Source organism: Dunckerocampus dactyliophorus, chromosome 19 (genome assembly GCF_027744805.1).
Source record: "Dunckerocampus dactyliophorus isolate RoL2022-P2 chromosome 19, RoL_Ddac_1.1, whole genome shotgun sequence".
Classification (NCBI taxonomy): domain Eukaryota; kingdom Metazoa; phylum Chordata; class Actinopteri; order Syngnathiformes; family Syngnathidae; genus Dunckerocampus; species Dunckerocampus dactyliophorus.
The window spans coordinates 10,618,917-10,642,621 of record NC_072837.1 but is presented as its reverse complement, the minus strand read 5'-3'; the positions used below and the strand labels follow the sequence as shown (position 1 = coordinate 10,642,621).

Sequence of the window (23,705 nt, the reverse complement as noted above, 5' to 3'; positions counted from 1 at the left end):
TGATGAGAAAAAGTTCTAGTTTTACGAGGATAATGTTACAATATGAGGAAACCTAACGTCGTTACAGTAGCATCAAGTTGAAATATTCGAGAAAAAATACGTTAGCTTTTTAAAAAGTTGCAATATTACGGCAAACAAACAAAACAAGTCATATTTGGAAAATTACATGGGGGGGGAAGTTAGAATATTATGGGAATAAAGTTAAATATTATGAGAAGAAAATGTACAAGAAGAAAGTTGAAATGGTTGGAAAATTTTAAAAAAAAACCAGCAGAAATGGAAAAAACAGCTGTGAGTTTAGAAGAATATAATAATAGAATATTAAGAGAAAAATGTCATATTTTAGCAAGGAAGAGAAGTTGCAGTTTTGCGAGAATAAACTTGTAATATTATGAGGATAAAAAATGTCATTTTTGTAGCATAGAATTGAAATATTAAAGAAAAAAAATGTGTTTTTTTTTTAAAAGTCGTAATATGAGAAACTTAGGTTGGGGGGAAAAGTAAAAATACTATGGGAATAAAATCATGATATCACAAAAAGAAAATGTTCGAAGATTATTGAAGAAGAAAGATGAAATATTTGGAAAATGGAATTTAAAAAACAACAACAACTAAAATGGGCAAAAACAGCAATAATACGCTTTTCCACGTATATCACAAAGCTGTGATGCAGTTTTTAATCTAGAAATACTGTACTGTCTGTATAACTTCTTAAAATATTGCATTACAAAATATCAAAGTGGCCCTTGCATCCTTTCATTTTTCACAATGTGGCCCTTGGAGGGGGGTGAGGACACTCCTGCGTGGTTCCCCACGCATAGTAGGGATCTACTGTCTTACATCTTCATGTTCACAGCATGAAGTTAGCAGTAGCGTTGGTTAAAAGTAACTTCTTTTGAAATCATAACCTATTTGGTCATTCTCCCGTCCCAGATAGCCCTGCCGTGGGGTTTTTGCGCATGCCAGCCCATATGGGAATGTGATGTCATTGTCACCCGTGAGGTGCCAGTCAACACATCAGAGAAGAATGTTGCCGAGAAGTTCCGCTGCTCCGCTAATCTCTTCAAGTCTGCGCCAAGTGCTTTAACTGTCTTCACGTCTCGTGTCTGTCTTTTTTTCTTTTATCTGTTTGCGCTGCGTATAAAATGATAAGAACCAGACGGGCGGGCCATCTGGGTACCTGATGTGGTTTTCAGACTTATCGTATGATGGGGCGACTGCAAAATGTATGCGTTTTGCTTTTTCAAATGTGAATGAAATCATTTCATATCAGCCACCTGGATGTTTTTTTTTTTTTTATTGCTCCAGTCAGTTGATAGTCATTTTTCATGATTAGTTCTAAATTGTAATCCTGCACATTGCTTTATTAATAGCATTAGCACATCACTGGCACGTGACTTTTCTTAAATGCCTGTGTTATGAGCCAGTTGAAGACATATTGTTACCTCCCTCCATATAAAAATACTATTTTTTAAAATGTGGTTTAAGGGAAGGGCTAAATGATGTGGGGAAAATCATCTACCTGTGGAGGTTTGCGGTATAACCCCGAGAATTATCAACGGTAGCAAAGCATGCGCTGCATCTGATTTCCTATTTCGTCCAGGGATGCTCCGATCAATCAGCCACCGATCAAAATCAGCCTATTTCCGTAAAAAAAACCACCTGATGGGCGTATGCCGATAAACGCCTTTCAAAGCCGATCATAAAAACCGGCCGGCGTGCGGAGGCAAATCCGACGTGTGTGCTGTGTCACGTAGGGTTGCCAACAAAATGACGCGTCTCGTGTCGAGCTTGTCGCAGGCCACACCAGTCGATGCCAGCGTCTTTGATCACTCCCTTACAAACCTATTGCCGATGGACTTGCATCTCTGTTTACACATTTTGCCTGTCTGTCACTGGCTGTACTGGCTCATAAATACAACACAAATAGTTGACAGCTCTAATAGTGATGAAAGTCGGAGACCCCTGCAACCTGGACACTGAATTTATTCTGATAAGATTTTTATTTAGTAAAGATATTTATTTGTGTTATTTTATTCTGTTCATTTTGTTATCTTGAGCTAAAACATAATTATTGAAGAGTTTACATCCTATTTATTCATGTTACTCCAAAACATACATCAAATTAAATTCAGGCGTGTGTCATATAGTACACAAATCATTTCACACAAATAACGGTAAAAACAGACAATCCGCCAAAACGTTTATTTTTTCATAATTACCCATTTGCCAGGGGCCACCGACCAATAGCATTCATCATAAATAAATATAAAAATGTACAGTTAATCGATGTGATCGGTATTGGTATTGGCCAATGTCACTCATGGATGGTTGGTATCGGAATCGACAGCACGAAACCCTGATCGGAGTATCTTTAATATTGTCATTTTTATTTTTTCTAAACAAAAAAAAAATATCCACTCCACCGACTTGCTGTTGGTCTTCGTTGTATGTCACGTGACCACTACATAATTGCATATGTTACGATTTGCTTTGTTTTTCATGTATAGACTGCTTTTCATGTTGTTTTCACCTCTAAATGCAGTCTACACAGACAAAACACATCCTACCCAATTTGGAACTGAGCATAGAAATGCAGTGCTATTTATTGATTGAATAAGCAATGGAAAAGGACACACCTGGGCTTTTACTGCCACAGTTTTGCTTTCAGTCTACAGGAAACAAAAAGAACTTGGCCTCAGTGTTGCAATACTTCTGGAAGGCACTGCGTTCCTTGTTTTGCCACTGCTTTGTCGTTTTTCCGACAAAAAAGTGTCTTTGCTGACTACTGTGCCAGCTTGCATGCTCAGGGGTAACCGTGATAGGGTGATATAGCCCTTATTTCTTCATGTCCAGGTACTTTAAGTCATTCCTTTACCCCTTTGGGTCCTTGTCGGCGGGAGTTGGTGTTAATAAGGTGGGAGATGTCCGTTCTCACTGCCAAGGTGTCAAAGGGATAGGGTTTCCTGAGTTTCCGACTCTTAGATCTCCAGAAGCCTAGGAGCACTTTTGTTTTTGTTCCCCAATACATTAATCCCTCGGCAAATTTCGTGGCTTCACCGTATCACGGTTTTTCCAAAATATATTAATAAATAATCATCTTTTTGTGGTTGAATACGGCCTATTATTGGTTTAAAAATATGCATATTTAAGCAAATTTGACGTTTTTTGCAGAAATTAAGCATTTTAAGCCTAAAAATGGCTAAAGGAACTAAAATATAACTACAGTGTTCCCTCGTTTATTGCGGGGGATAGGTTCCCAAAATGGTCCCAATGATGGTTGGCTTCATGTGCCTTTTGGGTGCAAAACGTTTCGTCGACATTGTGGGTTTTGTCGGGGAGAAAACGAGCAAACATGCGGAGTTCAGAGACACTGCAAGCGATCAAACAACAGGAAACACGGCACTTCGGCATGAAGGAGATTCATTGACAATGGTCTACAGCCAATCGGGATGCAGAAGACAGTGGACGGGTTCTCCCTTAGCCAGTCAGGATGCAGAACACAATGGACGAGTTCTCCCTTAGCCAATAAGGACACAGAAGACAATGGACGGGTTCTCCCTTAGCCAGTCAGGATGCAGAACACAATGGAAAGGTTCTCCCTTAGCCAATAAGGACACAGAAGACAATGTACGGGTTCTCCCTTAGCCAGTCAGGATGCAGAACACAATGGAAGGGTTCTCCCTTAGCCGATAAGGACGCAGAAGACAATGGACGGGTTCTCCCTTAGCCAGTCAGGTTGCAGAACACAATGGACGGGTTCTCCCTTAGCCAATAAGGACGCAGAAGACAATGGACGGGTTCTCCCTTAGCCAGTCAGGTTGCAGAACACAATGGACGGGTTCTCCCTTAGCCAATAAGGACGCAGAAGACAATGGACGGGTTCTCCTTTAGCCAGTCAGGATGCAGAACACAATGGACGGGTTCTCCCTTAGCCAATAAGGACGCAGAAGACAATGGACGGGTTCTCCTTTAGCCAGTCAGGATGCAGAACACAATGCGTTGTTTCTATTCTTCCCCTGTCCAGTAATCTCTTAACCGTAGTGCAGAAGCTGAACAGGCATAAGATGTCTTTGTCTTATTGCACAAACTTTATTGGCCCCAAAATAGCCAGAGCACTCAGAGCGGGGCCTCACTGCTGGCGACATCTCAATAATTTTGCCGTTCATTTGTGGCCCTGGGACATAACCCCATATACTGTATAATATGATTTATCCCTATGATAAAGAGACAGTGGTTCCAACTAATTCACTCTTAATTATCTTTTGACGTGAAGCCGGACTGCAATAGATCACTTTCACTTTCTGATGAATAGATTTTTTTTTTTTTTTGTCAACTAAACTTGTCATTTGGATGATTTGTGTGGAGTCCTTTGGGCTTTCCTTTCGGGCCTGGGTCCTCCCCGCCACAGTGGTGCATGCTTTGATGTGGTTTGCAGCTTGGGCTCCATGCAGACTAACCTCCACATATGCTCATCACGGTGAAGCCCAGCCATGCTGAAAAGCTTCTGTAGTGTTTTGAAATCAGCTGGAAGGTGATGGATGTAATGATGTACAAGCAAGCACCCACAGAGTACCCCCCCCCCTGTAAACTAGTCCTGACTTACTGCTCCATTTGGAAATGTTTGGGATTTGGGAATCTGCATCCGTGCAAATGCATGGTTGTTATAATAATGATTTATTATTAGAGATGATCACAAAGCACTAAATGACTCAAGCGTTTTTGCCCGGGAGGGGGCCAGCCGTGCACGAGTGCCTCACCACTGCAGATGATTACTGCTTACTATATGAACTGCGCCTTAATCCTGGCAGACAGCTGAAATTAAAGCCAGGTACGACCCTCTGCCGTTCCCAGAATTCTCTGTGATAAAACTTCTCCCCTGCTGGGACGTTTTTTTTTTTTTTTTTTTTTTTTTTTTTTTTTTTTAATTCATGTATACAATCCATGAGGTTTCTTCTTTTTTTTTTTTTTTTAAATGTGTGTGCCACTGACGAAAATGAAAGATGAAATGTGCTGGTTATGTTTAAGTTGATTTCTGCAGCGTGCACTCAAGTACCCGGCAAGAAAAATAAAATCAGCTTTGTAATGCAATTGCGGTGACCGTATTTTTGTAGTTCTCTTGAACTCTCTCTTCGTGGAGCATTTGTATTTTGTTATTTCTCAAGGATTTTAGGAAAGAAAAAATAACGTACTTAAAGTAATTCCTCGTTTATTGTGGTTGATTGCTTCCAGACTGCGACTGCGTAGGATTCCTTATTTATGAAGGCGATATTGTCATAGTAAGAGCATAGAAAACCTATTTACAACCTCCAAAATATGGTTTTTAACATTATTAGAGCTCTCTAGACATGAAATAACACCCCTATAGTCACTTTTACACTCATATTACCCAATTTACTGTACGCAGTAGACATAAGACAAAAAAGACAAATAAGACTTGTGCTCGTGTGTGTTGCTATAAATGTATTCCTTAGGGAAGCTGACTGGCGGGCGGACAGGAAGTGATGTTGGGGGTTCATAGTTGAGCTTTAGCTTGGCGTGGGTTACTGCAGCAACAGTAGCCTGTGTGTTTATTAGGGATTATTGTTCCTTTTGTGAGATAATTCAAAACTGCAATAAAAGCCTGTTGTTCTGCCGTTCAAGTGTGGCGTTTGGGTGTCTTATTGAACATTACAGTAACATTACTGCACCTAGTGACCAGTGTAGAATACTACGTATCATTCACAGTGACTTTGATGTGTCTTTTGAATGCCTTATATATGTGTTTTACTTCATTTAGCCATTTTTATGCTTGAAAATTATTAATTTAAGCACAAAATACTAATACAAAATCTGTGAGGCCGTGAAATCAGTGGCGAGAGACGACTGTTCTTGTAAACAATTTAACATATAGTCATGGAAAAAAAGATTAGACCACCCTTGTTTCTTCAGTTTATTGATCCATTTTAATGCTTGGTACAACTAAAGATGCATTTGTTTGGACAAATATAATGATGATAACAAATACAGGTCAAAAGAGTTTAATTTGAGAGCTGATATCTCGCAACTTCCAAGGTTTTCTTGATGATAACCAAAATCACTTAAGTTCTCACATGAGTAGCTATAGCTTTGTACTGCCAAAAAATTTAACTCTTTGAGCTATTTTTGTCGTCATTGTTATATTTGTCCAAACATTGGTACCTTTTAGTTGTATCGGGCATTAAAATGAACAAGAAACTGAAGAAACAAGGGTGGTCTCATAACTTTTCCCATGACAACATATAAATGGGAACAGGTAGCGACAAATATTTAAAAAATGAAAATAAAAATGTAGTTTCAAATGTATCTATGGCGCTCCAGCGGTGTTCTTGGCGGGCCGCCGTAAAACCAGTAGTTTAATGTATGGGATAGAGTTATATAAGACAATGTAACAACGTCAGCAACATAATGCAATCATTCCCTTTTATTACATACAATTTTTGTGTTAAATAAAGTCAATATTGCACAATAAGTAAACAAAAGCAAAGACTACTATTGGCTTTCTTTTCAAGTCCAAACCCTCCTGAGTTTGTAAACAATATATAATAATGTCAATGTCAACAATACACAAAAATCTGTATGGTGAGAACTAAAAAAAAAAATCGATATCATCACGCAAGTATCAATCTGATACCGACTGCTAGCCGAGGTTTCATTCAAATCGCTATTTGGATCGATCCACCCACTCTACCAACTACTCACAGTTGATAACACGTCAGTCGCGGGATTTGTACAAATAGTACAAACATTGACATTATAAATACATGATACTTTAGCTGTATGTGTTTGTTGTAAACTAGTAAGATGGTACAGTGGCAGTGAGCGGGTTAAAACCGCCACCGTGGCTGTCCTATCAGTGAGTTGCGGTCCAGGCAGGTCCAGCCCACCGCCTCCTTGCCTCCTCGCCTCAGTCCCTCCGGAGAGAGCGTCCGTGTGTGGAAATGCGTCCGTGACTCGTCTGACATGCTTGGGTGTTTCGCGGCTGTCGTCGTTCGTTCTGTCTGCGGTTGTTTGTGCTGCAGCGGAGGACGCTGCTTGCCTCGCAGTTGGACGGAGATCGGACACGCAAACGCACCACGCACGGTAGGATACTACAGTACGCAACAGCGGCGGCTGTTTTGTCCGTAGGGTTTTGTCTGCTTGGGGCTGCTTTTAGTGTGTCGCCCCTCTGTTTGAAGTAAAGTTAGTGGGGAGGACATTGTGATGTTGCAGTTTGGCTTCATATATTTGTGTGTGTGTGTCTGCTATTAGGATGTTGTAACAGTGAAATTGCACTATTTTGTTTAGTCCTGAACAAAAACAAGAAAACCTACAGTATCATAAGCGTTTGTTTGTGTCTTGTGGAAGTACTTGAAGGATCCAAAGTTATATTTTAATCTGAGCAGCTCTTAAACCATCCCCACGTATTTGAAAATATAGTCCCCCAGCCTCTTGTTTCCAACAAGTTTTTCATTGTTTCATGTTGCAAAGATTCTCTACACGAGTGTTTCCCTTTTTCCTACCTTTATTGAGGCAAGGCGCATATTTTACCAGGGGAAAATCTCACACCATACCACCGAGCAATGATATATAAATGACAACAAGTAGATACACAAGCTAACTACAGTCACTCCTCGGTTTTTGAGCGCCTATGTTTGTGTATGATTCATTTTTTGTCAAAAATTTCACACGAATTTTGCATTGGTTTTCGTACAGTATTGCGCAAACTAGTGCATTTGCCCTGTATTGTATCATTTCATGAAATTGAGTGCCTATGTGTTGCTGACTCACTGTCCGTGCATTTCTATTGAGTGGGACTGCTAAATAACCTGCCATGGGGGCAAAGAAAATTGTGAGTGCCGGCAATTTGCAAAAGAAGGTGAGAAACACTTGAATTCAATCTGGCTGGGATGTACGGGAAGTCCACATCAACAATACGCTCCATCCGTTCCTCATTTGTAATTATTTCACATTGTTGTCTGCATGCAAAACTATATAATTACTCTCTATAAAATGTGTTTTTTGTTGGGTTTGAAAAAAATTGCCTCGGTTTTTGTATGTGTCGGTTTTCGTCTAACTTTTCCGAATGAATGAATCAACAATGAAAACGGAGGTTCCACGGTATGTACCTTATGCTATCTAGTGAAAGAGCATTTAATTATTCTACATGTTGCCAAACGTTGCTGGCACAGTTAGGTGAGCTTAGCGTCCCCCCTCAGCACTTTTACAGCTTCACTCTATCAGGTTTTTTCAAAATATATTCATTTAAAAAATAATCGCTGTTTCATGGTTTACAACAATGTACTATTTTTTTTATGTGTATTTTATGTATTTTTTGCCTAAATTAAGCACAAAAATCAGGTTTGGGTTTCTTTATTAGTACCCGTAGGTAAATTAGAAATGGCATCAAGAATACATCTTGGTGATCCCTAAAATCTTTGGTACTCGACGAGACAAAAGTTTAACTTTTTGGAAGGTGTGTGTCCCATTATGTCTGGCGTAAAAGTAACGCCGCATTTCAGATAAAGAACATCAACAGTAAAATATAGTGGTGGTAGTGTGATGGTCTAGGGCTGTGTTGCTGCTTCAGGTCCTGGAAGATTTGCTGCTGAAACCAACATGGGTTCTGCAGCAGGGCAATGATCCAAAACACACCAGCAAGTCCAAAACAGAGGTTCTACTGTGTGTACCTTATGCCATCTAGTGAACGAGCATTTAATTGTTCTACCCGTCACCAAACGTCGCTGGCACAGTTAGAACAAAATATGTGTAGCAAATAAATACAGTGGTACCTCGGTTTTTGTTATTAGTCGTCCCTCGCCACTTTTATAGCTTCACTCTCTCACGTTTTTTTCAAAATATATTCATTTAAAAGAATAATCGCTGTTTGATGGTTTACTACAGTGTATTATTTTTTTATGCATATATAAACTAATTTTATCTATTTTTTGCCTAAATTTAGCATAAAAATCAGGTGCAGGGTTCTTTATTAGCACCCATAAGTCAATTTATAAATGGCTGAATGAAATAAAATACAAATGTAAGGCATTCAGAAGACGCATTCAAAGATGTTGTGATATGTAGTATTCTACACTGTCACTAGGTGTCAGCAATGTTACATAGATGAGACAGTAGCCACCGCAGGAAGTACTGTACAGAAACCGGAAGTAAAAAAGGAACAACAAGGAGTGTGAATCTATATTAAGTCTTATTTAAATCCAATATGTCATATTTGTCATATTAAAACAATGTGAAATAATATATAAATAAGGAATGAAATAAATAAATGAACATTTAACATCACTTTTACCTTGACTGAAGATGTTGAATGGAATTAAATGCCACACAAATGACGGTGTTGGGGCCTTGCTTTCCTGGTTGTGTGCCTCATTTACATTAAGTGTCAGTGCCACAGCCCAGATTGGTATGCGGCCCAGCTGTGAGAAGAGACCCTTGGGGGTGGGTTGGGGGTCAAATATGTCCATAGTCTCTCCTGACAACTAGAAACATGTCAAAGAGTACGTCGAGCAGTATGTATCTAGCAGGGAGCGGGGTGGATATGAACCGTCTTGTGACTGAGTCCTGGTAATTACTGCACAATAGCCAAAATGAAAGGGATGCCAGGTGCTTCAGCTTGTGTTGCTGTTGGCCAAAGATGTCGCCATCACTCGTACATCCCAACATCAGACATTGTTGAAAAGAGCCTTCGTCAACACCTGTGGAATTCCGTACCACATTACTTTCTGGGATGTCTTGGGAAAGGAAGAAACGGCAACACGCTTGTGTTTGTCCATTTGGCAGGAAAATGCTGGATTTGATGTTTCCACAATGTCCGTCAAACAATGTTGCCATGATTTATATGAAGTATTGTTAAAAGTGATTTTTTTTTCTGGCTAAAATATCTTTTAAAAAAAAGTCACACCCAAAGCAAACGTAAAAGCTTGTCATTGAACCATTTGGACTAGAGGCATGGCTCCGGGCTCTTTTTGAAAGCTAGTAAGATGCATTTTTATCCCGAACAGTCAGAATGTGTCTAAGTGCTAATGACACTGAGAAGTAGGAGTTTTAATACAGTGACAATTCTGATTTTCCCCTATATTGTTTCAAAAAATGTGCCTTCAAAAGAACTCGTGTAGTGGTATGGACTGGAAAACACAAAGGGGTGCTAGCTTGAGTCCTTAGCTAATCCCACATCAAATTTGACAATGATACTATAAAAATTGAGTATTTTACACTGTTTTTTCTGTTGGTAAGATCAGGCGTTCCAAAGTTGTTCATTGGATAACGTCTTCACTTATCAGCTCTGTGGCTTCCTGACACTTTATCTTGTCTTTCAAGAAAGTTTTGTCATTATTGGAAAAAATACCATAAACGCTAGAGAGATTATCCCATCCGTGTGAAATCATTAAAATAAAAATAAATTGTTCACTTTCCTGCAGTCAAGATCATTTAGTCAGATGCCGTCAATCCTTTTTAAAAGCAATGACGGGCTCTTGACAGCTGCGAAAGCCGGACAAATGACTTAATCTGGGTTTCCCTCTTCACGGTCTGCTCTTCCAGCCTCAGGCTCCTCAGGAGTTACAAATTCTCTACTCTCCTTCACCCCAAATTGGCCGACAGTCAGACTCGTGTTTCACTTAGCTCTCACTCACTGTCGATGTGTCCAATGCAAGTACATCCATTCATTTATGAGTTGAAATTGTCCTGAAATAAAGTGTATGGAAAGGTGTCTGATTTGCGTACAGTGGATCCCCATTCAGCATTCACGGCCGTACAAATTCGCGGGAGTAAGTAATAATTTATAAATATGTGATTATACAGGTAGAATGTACAGCATACACGTACCACTGTTTCAAAAAGGCCACAATTTATACGTTTATGTCTTCATGCTTCATGTTTTTTCCTCAACCATTTCACACTTTGTTCGGCGGTCCTCGAACGCACCATAGTTGTGTGCTGAGACGCAGAAGTTTGTTTGGCTGCAGAAGCACTGGCTGTGACCGTCATTGATCATCTTATGTTATCCTGGTAACGTCTGTCACAGTCTCTAGCAGGGCTTTTCCAGCTGAGGAACTACAGTAATCCCTCGTTAATCGCGGTCAATCAGTTCCGTGATCAGTGAATTGCCGCGAAGTAGGATTTTGTATTTATAAATTGAATATTTCCGTATAGTTGGAGCATAGAAAACCTGTTTACAACCTTCTAAATAGGATTTTTAGCATTATTAGAGCCCTCTAGACATGAAATAACACCCCTATAGCCACCGTTACACTCCTACTACCCAGTATAGTAGACATAATACAAGAAAATAAGCCTTTCAAGACATAAATAAACCTTGTGCTTGTGTGTTGCAGTAAATGTGAGTGTGGAGCAGACAGGAAGTGATGTCGAGTTGAGTTTTAGCTCTGCATGCGTTACGGTCGGAACAGTAGCCCGTGTTAGGGATCATTGTGCCTGTTATGAGAGAATTCAAACCTGCAATGAAAGCCTCTTGTTCCGCCGATCAAGTCTGATAATCGTGTGTCTCACCGAACATTACAGTAACATTACTGACCTCTAGTGACCAGTGTACAATACTACATATCCTCACAACATCTTCGAATGAGTCTTCTGAATGCCTTATTTTTGAATGCCATTTTTGTGTTTGAAAATGCTTTTAGGCAAAACATTGCAAAAATATGCATTTTTTACTATTTTTTAAAAATAATAAGAGGCTGTATTTAATCACAAAACAGCATGATTTTTCAAAAATCATGCTAGAGTGAAGTTGCGCAATTCAAAGCACGAAGTGGTGAGGGATTATTGTCTTGTGTATTTCAACTCACTTTGCCTTTGCAGTGGTCAAAGTTGATTTTATTTGAAATCATTTTTTTTTCAAGGCGCTGCTGCTCTTTCCTCCGTTTTTTCCTTTCATGTCTGAAAAATCTTAGCCAGAACATAAACAACTGGACTCTCGGAGGATCATGCATGATATTGCATATCTCATTTTCACAGACATTTGGAAATAAATGTAAATATTCAGCATTATATGTTATGGCGTTTAATTACAAGTGTTTTTAAATACCTGGTATATGTTGCCTTTGACTTCTGGCCCTGCAAGGTAAGGCTGTCGAATCAGAAAGACATGATCAAACTCTCTAGTATTTCAAAATCAAACCAAAGCCAGAGGAGCAAGATGGGCAACAGAAACAGTATTTCTGCTCTAACATGGAGGTTCTAGCGTGGTCTGGGAGTGGCCTTGGACAGCAACAAGCAAAAGGCAGAGATTCAAACTTCTGATCAAGTCAAAGCCACCGCTCTTCCTCTTTTTTTTTTTTTTTTTGTTGGTCATCCTGTGCCAGGTTAAAAAAAAATAATTGCCCTTCTATGACAGAGTAAAGATTTATGTAAGAGGATCATCTTTCCAGCAGTGACATGCCCCCTTTTTTAAAGCACCGCAGTTATAATTTAGGTCTGAATCATCTTTTCCACGTCATCAACCTTCAGTTCAAAGCTTTTACTCATCACAGATTTGTGGAGGTCGGATGTTCTTGTGTAAACACAGGACGACTTCTTTGCTAGAACACACTTTATTACTACACGTAGTCGAGGGAGGTAATCCCCTGCAAAGATGACTTAGCTCAGGAAAAACACTTCAGTAAATCGGTAGATGAATAACATTTTTTTGCTTTGTCCCTTTTTTTCTGCTACCTCAGAGAAGTGACTGTTCCAGCCAGGTCCATTGAGAGAGGACAATGGCCCTGAGCGACGCCAGTGATGACCCTCTGGCGCCTATCAGTGAAGGACACCATCCTCTCGACGCCAATGGAAATGCACCTTCAAGCACCAGTCCAGCAGATAGCAACAACCAGGAACCTATCACAGCTGCCCCCGGTGGCGAGGAAGGCCTCACCGGCAACAGAGATGACGATGTTGCAGCTAAGAATGCAGCATGTCGGCAGCTGCAGAAGATGCCCAGATCACATAGTGCCCAGAAAACAAACAGGCCGACCCAAAACGGTGGCGTCGTCAAACAGAACGGCTCCCTCCGGACGCTGCCTCTTCCCAATGCCACCCCACCTCCCCCAGCTGTCACAGACTCGCAAAGGCTAGCGCAACACCAACTCCCTGCCACTCTCTCCCCAACCGCATCCTCCCCTCCCATCCAGCCTTCACCCCTCTGCTGCCAGCAATGTCACTTCCGCTCCACCTTGTGCTGCCCGTGTGTTCAGCAGGAGTGCCCTCTTTTCCCCAGCCCAGGAACAGTCCATGGGCCTGGCATGGTTGCTCACACTGGGAGCCCCCCAACCTGCTCTTGTTGCCCACCTTCCTGCACTTACTCACACCCCCATTGTTCGCATCCGTCCACCGCACTTTGTCTGCATCACCATCACCAGCCCTGGCAGGAGCACCTCCAGAGTCCAACACATCCAGCTGTAATCAGGTATGGAATGTGGTGTTTTTTTCATTCCTTAATATGTTTATGCAGTGTTTCACCTACCATTATATTAGGAGGGCGCACCCCCAATAAGGTCAGTTCATTACATTCTATCATGCTTCATTGGTTCCAGACCCGACCGTGATAAGTGAATTTCCTCCATGTAGGCTTCCTTATTTATAAATGGAGTTAGAGAATAGAAAAGCTCTTTATGACCTTCTAAATACAGTTATTAACAGATATGTAATAACAGATATGATATAATATGATATGAAATAACACCCCTAATATCGCTCGTATTACCCAATATAGTAGATATAATAACAGGGAATAAGATATTATTGTATTCTTATAATATTAGACATTAATATAGACTCACTGGGAGAGTTTTCTGGACAGCGCACATCCTGCGGTCTCATCAATGTAACATTACTGACACCTAGTGACCAGTGTAAAATACTACATATTTTGAATTTGAAAGCCTTATACAGGGTGACCCAAAAAAACGGGAATTTTCGAAGTGCGTATCGGCAGACATGAGGAAGTGGCAGCACTGCGAGACAGTGACTTTGAACAAGTAAACATGCCGCCATTTTAGTAACCATGGATCATAAAAGTGTTTTATAAAAACATGGGATCATCGGACCTAATTAAAAAAAAAATGAACAGGGCATCTCAGTCACTGTCACTGCGATTCGTTACGTGGTGATGTTACAATCCTTCCTTAACCTGAATTTTCCACACGTTCAAGAAACCTGGTTTCAACAGGATGGGGCGACATCGCACACTGCACGGCAATCATCGGAGGCTGTACGAGAATTGTTTGGTAACCGTGTGATCTCAAGATCCTGCAACGTTCCCTGGCCCCCTAGATCGCCAGGTTTGTCTGTGATTTTTTTCTTGTGGGGCTATCTGAAGAGTAAAGTGTACATGACTCGGCCAAGAACTCTGTTAAAACAGAGAATTCAGGATGAAATCCACAGCGGTCAATGAGGAATCTCAACAGCAGATTTTAAGAATGCATTCGTTCAGGAGGACGCCATCTACAGGACGCAATTTAAAAAATAAATAAATTCCATCATTGTTTCTTAAATGGCATGTTTTAAGGTTTCATTTACTATGAATCTAATATTTTTCTTCCATCGCTCTTGGTTTTATTGGATTGTTAAAAAATTCCCGTTTTTTTGTGTCACCCTGTATTTGTATTTGTGTTTATTTAGCCATTTTTAGAATATGTAAAATGTGTTTAAATATGCATATTTTTGGATTAATAGACCGTAGTCAACCACGAAACAGCAATCATTTATTTATGCTGAAAAACGGTGATAGAGTGAAGCCGAGAAATGTGGCTGGGGTCCGACTGCATATGACAATCAGAAGACGTACAGTATTCAAAGACATGTTGTGATATGTAGTATTCTACACTGGTTACTAGGTGTCAATATATGTTACACTGATGAGACAATAACCACTGCAGGAAGTACTGTATAAAAAGCTGAAGTAAAAAAGGAACAGCAAGCAACTCTCCCAATGCAAATATATACTGCATATTTGATTCATATTATGTCTTATATGTCTTATTTTCTCTTATGTTGGTTTACAGGAGTGTAAATGCTACTATAGGAGTGTTATTCCGTGCCCAGAGGGCTGTAATCATGTTTTACAAAGTCTTATTGAGAAGGTTTTCTATGCTTTTCTATGCTCTAACTACGAAAATATTCAATTCATAAAAAAGGATTCCAACTTGGAGGAAATTCACTTATCACGGTCAGGTCTGGAACCAATTAACCATGATAAAAGAGGGATTACTTGAGCTTGATAATACTTGATTTAGGCAAGAAATACATCAAATTTGCTTAAATATGCATATTTTTTTACTAATAATAGGCCGTATTCAACCACAAAACGGCTGTGATTTATGAATTAGTATATTTTGAGACAGAAGTCGTGATATTCGAAGTGTGCAGTGGCGAGGGATCACAGTAGTGCCACATTGAGCTCCACAACAAATTGTGATCTTGATTTAATCTAGCATGCGATCAAATATCTAAACGATAACAATTTTTATTTTACTTAACAAACTGCATCCCAAAGAAACGCTGCCATTTTACTCAAGGAGTCAGTCTGCACTGCCGTTTGCATGATGGCCGACTCTGCCTCGCTGGCCAGGGCGTGTTGGCTCCACTGCTCTGGTTCTACCCGCTGATGGCCGACGACTCCACTGAAGGAGAGACTTTTCTTTTGACTTGTCTTTATTGTACTGTCGCATGAGCGAACGTGCCGTGTTTTGGACTTGATGGATTATTTTTAGTCTCTCTGTTCATTTCTATACGGAAAGGACGACAGAAAGACCATTGTAAATAATTGGAAAAATCCCATCAAATATTGTTCTCACTTCTGTTCATTCACGTTGATTCACAGAACCATGCAGCTCCGAGGAGTGATTTAAAGATATCAGACTTCAGGCAGGAGGCTTGCGTTCCCTTCAACAGAATTTATTGGCAAATCCTTGTGTTTTTTCAAGCAATCCATATTTTGTGAGTTGACTCGTCCCTTTTGCCACAACAACCACAGCCCATCACCGCATCTCAAAAAAAAAAATTGTCTCACTCCCATTTCTTCTTTTTGCATTTTGAAGCTCTGCTTAGAAACCTCCTTAAGGTCCAACAGTGGTGTTAAAATTTTGATCAGGAGCGTATTTACCAGTGCCACAAAGAGGCAGTGGATGTAACTGTTGTGTATATAGTAATTATTTACTTAGGCGTGTTAATTTTAGATGGTGACACATTAGTGTAGGTAGAACATGGAATTTTCCTAGCTTAGGTTTGATAGGACACCCATCCGCCCCCCTCCTCAGCCCACCCCACCCTTCCATGACGCTGAAAGAAGCACATTGTAAGCAGTGTTGAAAGCTGAGTACACATTCAAATCTGGTTAAGGGGGCCACAAATAGATTCTGCGCAACTTGTTTGCCCTGGCTTATGAACACATTATGACGGGACTGTTTAAATGTAGCTTATGCATGCATGAATGAATGAATGTGGCAGTAGGCATCGTACCTTTGCTTCTTAACACACCTCATACGCACTCATTCTGTGCACTCTTTCGCAGCCCCGCCTCCACCCACTGGGACAAAGAGACAGGAGGGTTCAATCACTCCGCTCATTCCGTTAGAGAACCGATGCAAAGAATGAAACTTCGAGCCATCCAGCCTGTTTGGTAGAGAGAAAGAGAGAGAGAAGAGAAAAACAAACACGCATGCACACGTCAATCTATCGAGGCCGGCAAAATGATCAACTTCGTTTTTATTTATCGTGCGGTTCATTGATTTATTGATTATCGTGACTGGCCTATCTCTCACAGACAGAAACACAAGGCATCACTGCTTCTGCTCCTGGAAGTTCCATTCTGTTGATAAGCAGCCAACACTGACCATAAATTTCCATGAAGTTTTGACGTTTTTGGAAGACAGGCAAATCTCCTGGGTATATGATTCAGAAGGGTTAAGTATGTGCTTGGGTCACAGCCATTTCCAAGGTTTTACATGAGAGCTTAGGATAGATGGTGTGCGGTATAAGAAGTGTGTTTGGCAGTGCGTGCGCGCGTGTGTGTGTGTGTGTGTGTGTGTGTGTGTGTGTGTGTGTGTGTGTGTGTGTGTGTGAGTGTGAGTAGCTACAGAGCACCTGAGGTCAAGCCACCCTGCTTCTACCTCAATGCTGACCGTGGTGGCAAAGTGACTCAAGGGGTGTGAGTCATGTCTCGTATTTGACATTTAACATTTTTAGCTAAACATATAGAGTTTTGGTGAGAATTTAACATATACACAGCATGAGAATTAAAGTCACACACAGTAGGTCCTTGCTTTTTGTAGCGGTTACTGTGCGGGACTACCAGCAAATGGAGAAAATCCACAAGTAATGCGCGGGGGCCGCAGCATAAGCAGGGAAGCCCAGACTTCCTTCTCCCCGGCTACTAGCGTTCCAAGGCCAGTTGAGCGATGTATTCTCTCCAACGTGTCCTGGGTCTTCCCCGGGGCCTCCTACCGGTCGGACGTGCCCTCAACATCTCCCCAGGGAGGCGTCCGGGAGGCATCCAGACCAGATGCCTGAGCTACCTCCTCTGACTCCTCTGAGGATAGCATTTCCGGGTCCGAAATGGGTGCTAACGGAATACATTTTTCCCATAAGAAATAATTAAAATCCAATTAACCTGTTCCAGAAAGCAGTTTTAGAATTTTACAATTACAGTTTCACATGCAATTAACAATTCCAAATGCATATAAATCCATATAAATGATGACTGAAAGGGATAAATGAGCATTTAAGGTTACTTTTGCCTTCATTGTGGATGTGACTGTTCCCAAAGACACCATGTGGCAGCGAGACACCACACGGACGCCACCTTCCTGTTTTGCCGTGACTTATTTCTTGAATGTAATAGTGTTTTCACCTCAGTGACCCCATATGGATCCACAAAAAGTTTCAAGTGCCAGAATGTTCATAAAGAAGGTGAGAAACACTATTGAACTGTATTGAATTGAAGAAATAACGCGTGACAAAACCAGGAGATGGTGTCTGTGTGGTGTCTCGGTGCCACATCGTGTCTTTGGGAACAGTCACATCAAGAACCGCGTCTTCAGTGAAGATAAAAGTAACCTTAAATGTTCATTTATCCCTTTCATTTGTCATTTATATGCATTCAAAAATTGTTTTATGCATGTGTTTTGTGTCAACATTTTTGACAGTTGATGACATTGTCACACAGCTGAGTTCCGGTTGCGGTTGCCATTTTGTAAATTAGCAAGCTAGCTTCTTTGTTAGTTTTTGATAAAAAATACTTCAAGAGCACAGTTGGACTCACGCAGTTTATTAATAACACGTATTGTGTGCTAAGCAGAAAATGTATGTAAAGCGAGGCAAAATATTGGTGTATATTTTCGACGTCAACTGAAAAACACTCTAACCGGGGTCGACGCTAACTGAGGTTCGACTGTATAGTATATGCATTTTTTAGGGCCGTCTTGGTCTAAGGATTTTTATAGTTGAATCTGATGCGTTTGATTTTGTCCATTGTCGACTAATAGTCGACTGTTGTTTGTTTTTTTTAAGAGCTGGATCTAATGGTGATCCTGACAAATAAACAGATCTCATTTGCGACTTTTTCCACCTCAAAGAAACTGCCGAAAACACGCATGGTAGGCGTGCGACAACAGTACCTTCATTTGTTTAAATGACACAGAAAGCAAGACGAACGAAACCGAAACACAGTCGGCACACGTCAGAAAGAGTGCACATGGAATAGAAACAATATGGCTAAAAATGATACGCTGTTGCTTGTTGGCGTGTCATATGTAAGAAGCTGCTGAAACAAGGTGCATTTCACTTTGTGGAGTCACCTTTAACCTTTTCAAAATACTTCCACACTTTGGATTATTTTTTAGTAGCCTTTATGAGGCAATACGTCGGCCCATGTTGACGGCCTTCTTAGCATTCAAAGCTAGCATTCACCTCAGCTCCTCTGGATTGTGGCACTGAAATGGGTGAGTTTATTAATAAATGGTCATTTTGAATTCCTTATTACCACAGAGGCTGTTTTTGAATCAAAATCGGCTATTTCTAACAAAAACAAAGACATTTCATGTAAAAATGTGTGCTCCGCACCAGCCGTGGCCACCCCCCATGTAGTCAGAATGGTACAATCTTGATCACATGACATTTTTAATATGATTTGACCGCGAGATCGATAGCCGAATCAGACTCCTCCAAATAGAATCGACTATTGTAAGACACCGCTAATATTTGTATCTTTATTTTTATCTTTTTCAAACAAAAACGATTTAATTAAAGCAACATAGAACCGGCTGCTTTTAGATATCAACAAGGAAGTAATTCTTCTTCAGGTTACTGCACGTTACTCAATGTGTGTGTTTTTTTTTTTTTCCTTCAACAGTATCGTTCTGATTTGGGGCTTTTCACAAAACATGAGCCCCGTCAGCCACCTCTTAGCTCTGCCCCTGTTGTGACGACACAAAAATACCGGTTTGCATTAGGGGGATATTGGGTATTTTGCAAGACATACTGCATGTGTCAAATCAAATGAAAGTTACCCTAACCAAGTGGGTTTAGTGCTAATTGCAGGGTGTCACTTCTCGCATTATGTACCAAATGCTCACGGGAATGCAGTAACCATCTTAAACAGCCAGAAGCTGCATGCTCTTTTTCTTTTTTTTTCTTTTTTTTTTTAATCCTGCTGAGGCCTGGCTCGCTGCTGAGAACTGATGAGAACGTTGGCCGTATATCACGCTTTGATGCTGCGTTTACGGGACAGCGCAGGCCTTTAATCTAAGATAGCTATCTTTACGGGCTTTGCGAAGACAGGGTGAGAGAGGATGACGGTGTCAAGAATGCTGGAAAATGTCAAAACGGAGAAAAGTGTAAATACTCGCTCTGGTAGGGGTGAGCATAAAGCCGAGGCAAAGGCACAAGTCATAATCCAGAGTTAAACTGTCGCCATCATAAAACCTTTATGATTTAACCTCTTAAACTCTGGGCTTGGGAGGCTTGCTAGAAAAAGACATTCAAAATGAATAATGTCAGTAGAGCAGGGGTCGGCAACCTTTAGCATCAAAAGAGTCATTTTGCTGCTTCTTCCAGTGTTTTAAAAAAAAAAAAAAAAATGTCTGGAGCCGCAAAACATTACACAGTTTATAAACTTGTCAAAGTTGTAATGTTTTTTTTTTTTTTTTAAATGTTACCTGTTACAACAACAAATAAAAGTGCAGCAAGCATGTGTAGGCCTACTCCGAAATCATATAAGCGCTGAACTCTGTAAGCCTTTTTCACTGGTTCCCATATTGTCCTTTACTGGCTTTGCACAGAGAGGCATTCTTTCATTTTCTCAATCATTTCTTGTTTATTTTTTAATTCGGAGAATCAATGTTCACATATTTTTCTGAACGATTCCTTCACGTATTCTCCATCTATGAATGGCTTCCCCCTGCTTTCATCTCACGTGCAGCCCAGTGTTGCCAACTTGGCCATTTACTCGCTAAATCTGGTGACTTTCCAAACCCTCTTGGTGACTTACAGCATATTCCCAATAGTGACTAGCGACAAATGTAGGGAGTGATATTTGGAGACGTAAAGGTGAAGTCCGGCCCGCCTCAGAGCAGTCGCAAACAGTCAATGCACAGTCAGCTCCCGTGGCACACTATCTGCGATTAGCATGTCACGGGCTCCGAACACATACTGTAACTACTGCGTGCTTCTTGTTATAAAACATATTGTTATGCTCATTCTACTGTGCAGTAACTTGCTTCAGACTTTACTCCAAACTCCCTCACCTTTCACTGAGACTCACTGCATGCACGAGCCTACCTCCCCTTCCCTTGTTCATCCAATTAGCAGTTAGAACGCAGTCAAGATGCATTCACGGACTTGGGGTGAGTCAGATATTTCACATTCTTGTCAAATGCACATTTCCCCTACCTCTGTGTTTAAAAACTCACGAGCTCCGTTAAGGCGAGGCACAACAAGGAGCTGAAGAGCCGCATACGGCTCCGCAGCCACGGGTTGCCGACCCCTGCAGTAGAGGATTGATACTTATACAAAAGTGCGGCCCGGGGCAGGGTTTTTTTTTGGCCTGGAGCACATTCTAAAAATATAATTTAACAAGAAAACTCAACAACAACAAAAATGGAAAAATCAGCAATAGTTTTTACAACAATAAAGTCAAAATATCAAGAGGAAAAAAAAGCTGTAATCTAACTAGGAAAAAGTTGCAATTTTATGAGGAAAAATAATGTCATTTTTGTCGCCTGAAGTTGAAATATTAAAGACGTTATTTTCTTTAAGTCATAATCTGAAAAACAAAATAAATAAAGTTTTAATTTTCAAAAAATTTGATTGTGGAAAAAGTTGTAATGTTACGAAAATAAAGTAAAAATATTATGGGAATAAAGTCACAATTACAAGAAGAATAGTTGGGGGGAAAAAAACAACAGAAATGGGAAAAAAACAGCTATAATTTTATAAGAATAAACTTGTAATATTATGAGGAAAAATAATGGGATTTTAGTAGCATTTAAATATTAAAGAACAAATGTTACTTTCTAAAAGGTTGTAATATGAGAAACCAAAAAAAACTAAATAAAGTTCAAATTTTTGGAAAATTAGATTTGGGGAGAAAGTTTGAATATCATAGGAATAAAGTCTAAATATTATGGGAATAAAGTCATAATGTGAGAAGAAAATATATATACAAGGATCATTTAAGAAGAAAGTTGAAATATTTGGAAATTAAAAAAAAAAACAGCATAACTGGGAATCAAAAAGTGAAATTCACACTAAAATATGTTTTTTCACCAATATCACAAAGGTGAGATGCAGTTTTTTCTTCAAATATACATCATTTCTTTGCATATCTTTACAAAATATCCAAGTGGCCTTTGCATCCTTTCATTTTTCACTGTGTGGCCCTCAGCACAAAAGGTTTGGACACCCCTGGCCTACATGCTCGTTTCCACTCCCTAACTTGGACACATCATTTTCCTGACTCCCAAAAACGGTGACACTTTTACTGCACTTGACTGAAAACTCCTGACACCGATGTAGCACTTTCTACCTGTAATGATGTTTTTAAATGCAAACCCCTCACCCGTTTCGTGCTTAGCTTGAACGCTAACTGTGTGCAGCGTTCCAGCAAGGCACTCATCAGTGCAAGGGAGGCGGACATTATACTGACACTAATTGTTCCAATCTGAAGAAAGGCATGTTTCGTGGAATATTTACCCGCCTGTCTTGACACTGAACACCCCTCGGCATCTGAACCCTCACCTCCAACCCCAAGGCACACAGAACTGTGCTCATGGGCAGGTACCAACACACGAAAGTAAATCCTTCCTCCTTAAGCATTTTCCAGAGTATGAGTCACATCAGTCAAAAAATGTGTCATGAAGAGGAAAAAAAACATGAGCACTATGAGTGGCATTTGTATTTATAACGCAGCTATCATCAGAACAAGATTTTATTTTATTTTTTTTTTAGTGTCAGGGCGCTGCTCCTAACAGCATTAAATTCATACGATACAAAACCAGAGGGAGGAAGCAATGTTGACACAAACTAAACCTACGCAAGCTTAAATAAGTCCATTTTTTTAAGGATATGGATGCAATAAAAACTTTTTTTTTTTTAACAAATGTCAGAAAGACACTTTTAATATGTGGCATGACACCTGGACGCATCCCGGTGTGTAGATACGCATCAGACAGCCGTATTTGAACACCAAAACTTTATTTTTGTATTCACAAAATAGACTGAAAATCATACATGTGTATTTAGTTCTGTTTAGTATCCGTTACAGATAATGCAGTTTTGCCGAGTACGAGCATGAAATGAGTACAGCTCGTCATTATGCGGAATCGTAATGAAGGTAAATCATCATTGGGTAACTACTTATGTATTCATTCTTCACGCTCTGTGATTGGCCAGTCACACACAGCGACCACCCCTCCCGAGACAGACTCGCTACAGCCAGACAGCTGAGCCATGCCTGTCACTCTTTCACACACACACACACACACACACACACACAATACAGACAGAGAGACTCTACTTGCTTGGCTTGACTCCAGCTCACGTTCTCTATTTCGCTCTATTTCTTACTTAAATAGACTTAAAAGAATTTACAGATGGAAGTCCCACCCATTTCCGGTTAAACCACGCAAAAGCATAAGAGTATTAACCAGAATTCTACCACAGCAACTAACAAAATGCACCCATTTTCTTTTTTTTTAAGGCTGTGATTCACTTTTGTGAATAAATGCCACAATTCTCCCACAACTGTCAGTCAGTTGTGGCTCGCAAACACCCTCATTCTCCCACCCGAAAAGATCCCCCTTCCCCCTATAGTTTTTAGTTTCTTTGCTCTGTCAGCACAGCGTTGAGTGAGGGGCTGGTGGTGGTGTTTGCCTTATTAATTAAGCCAGTGATCCACAACGGGTCCCTCAGGTAAATAGAAAAACAGTGAAAGGTTACGTAGGGGAAAGAAAATAAGACGGAAGCCACGGATAGACAGGCAGAGGTAGAAGGCTGGGCCGAGAGAGTGACTTACAGCAACTCAATGCATTACTAAAGCATTACGCATTAGCACTCAAGTTTATGTCTTTTCCATTTAATTCATCTTTATATGCAGTCTTATTACTAATTGTTTCATTGTTTCATAGACTAGAGTTATGTCACCCTGGCAAGTCATTGATTTTACTGAACCAAAGTACAGTGGAGCCTTGGTTAGC

General features: G+C 40.4%; 1 protein-coding gene across 3 annotated transcripts in view; it reads left to right on the top strand.

Moving 5' to 3' along the window:
• disp1 (dispatched homolog 1 (Drosophila)) overlaps window positions 1-23,705 on the top strand; it is a 61,999-nt gene that overhangs the window by 25,078 nt on the left and 13,216 nt on the right. For 2 of the 3 annotated variants that reach the window (XM_054762231.1, XM_054762233.1), the window contains one exon: window positions 12,693-13,420. In XM_054762231.1, the coding sequence (XP_054618206.1) occupies window positions 12,732-13,420 (689 nt within the window). In that variant the 5' untranslated portion in view covers window positions 12,693-12,731. Of the gene's footprint in view, window positions 1-6,897; window positions 7,102-12,692; window positions 13,421-23,705 lie in introns of those variants that run through there. The other variant, XM_054762232.1, reaches the window with a different exon arrangement.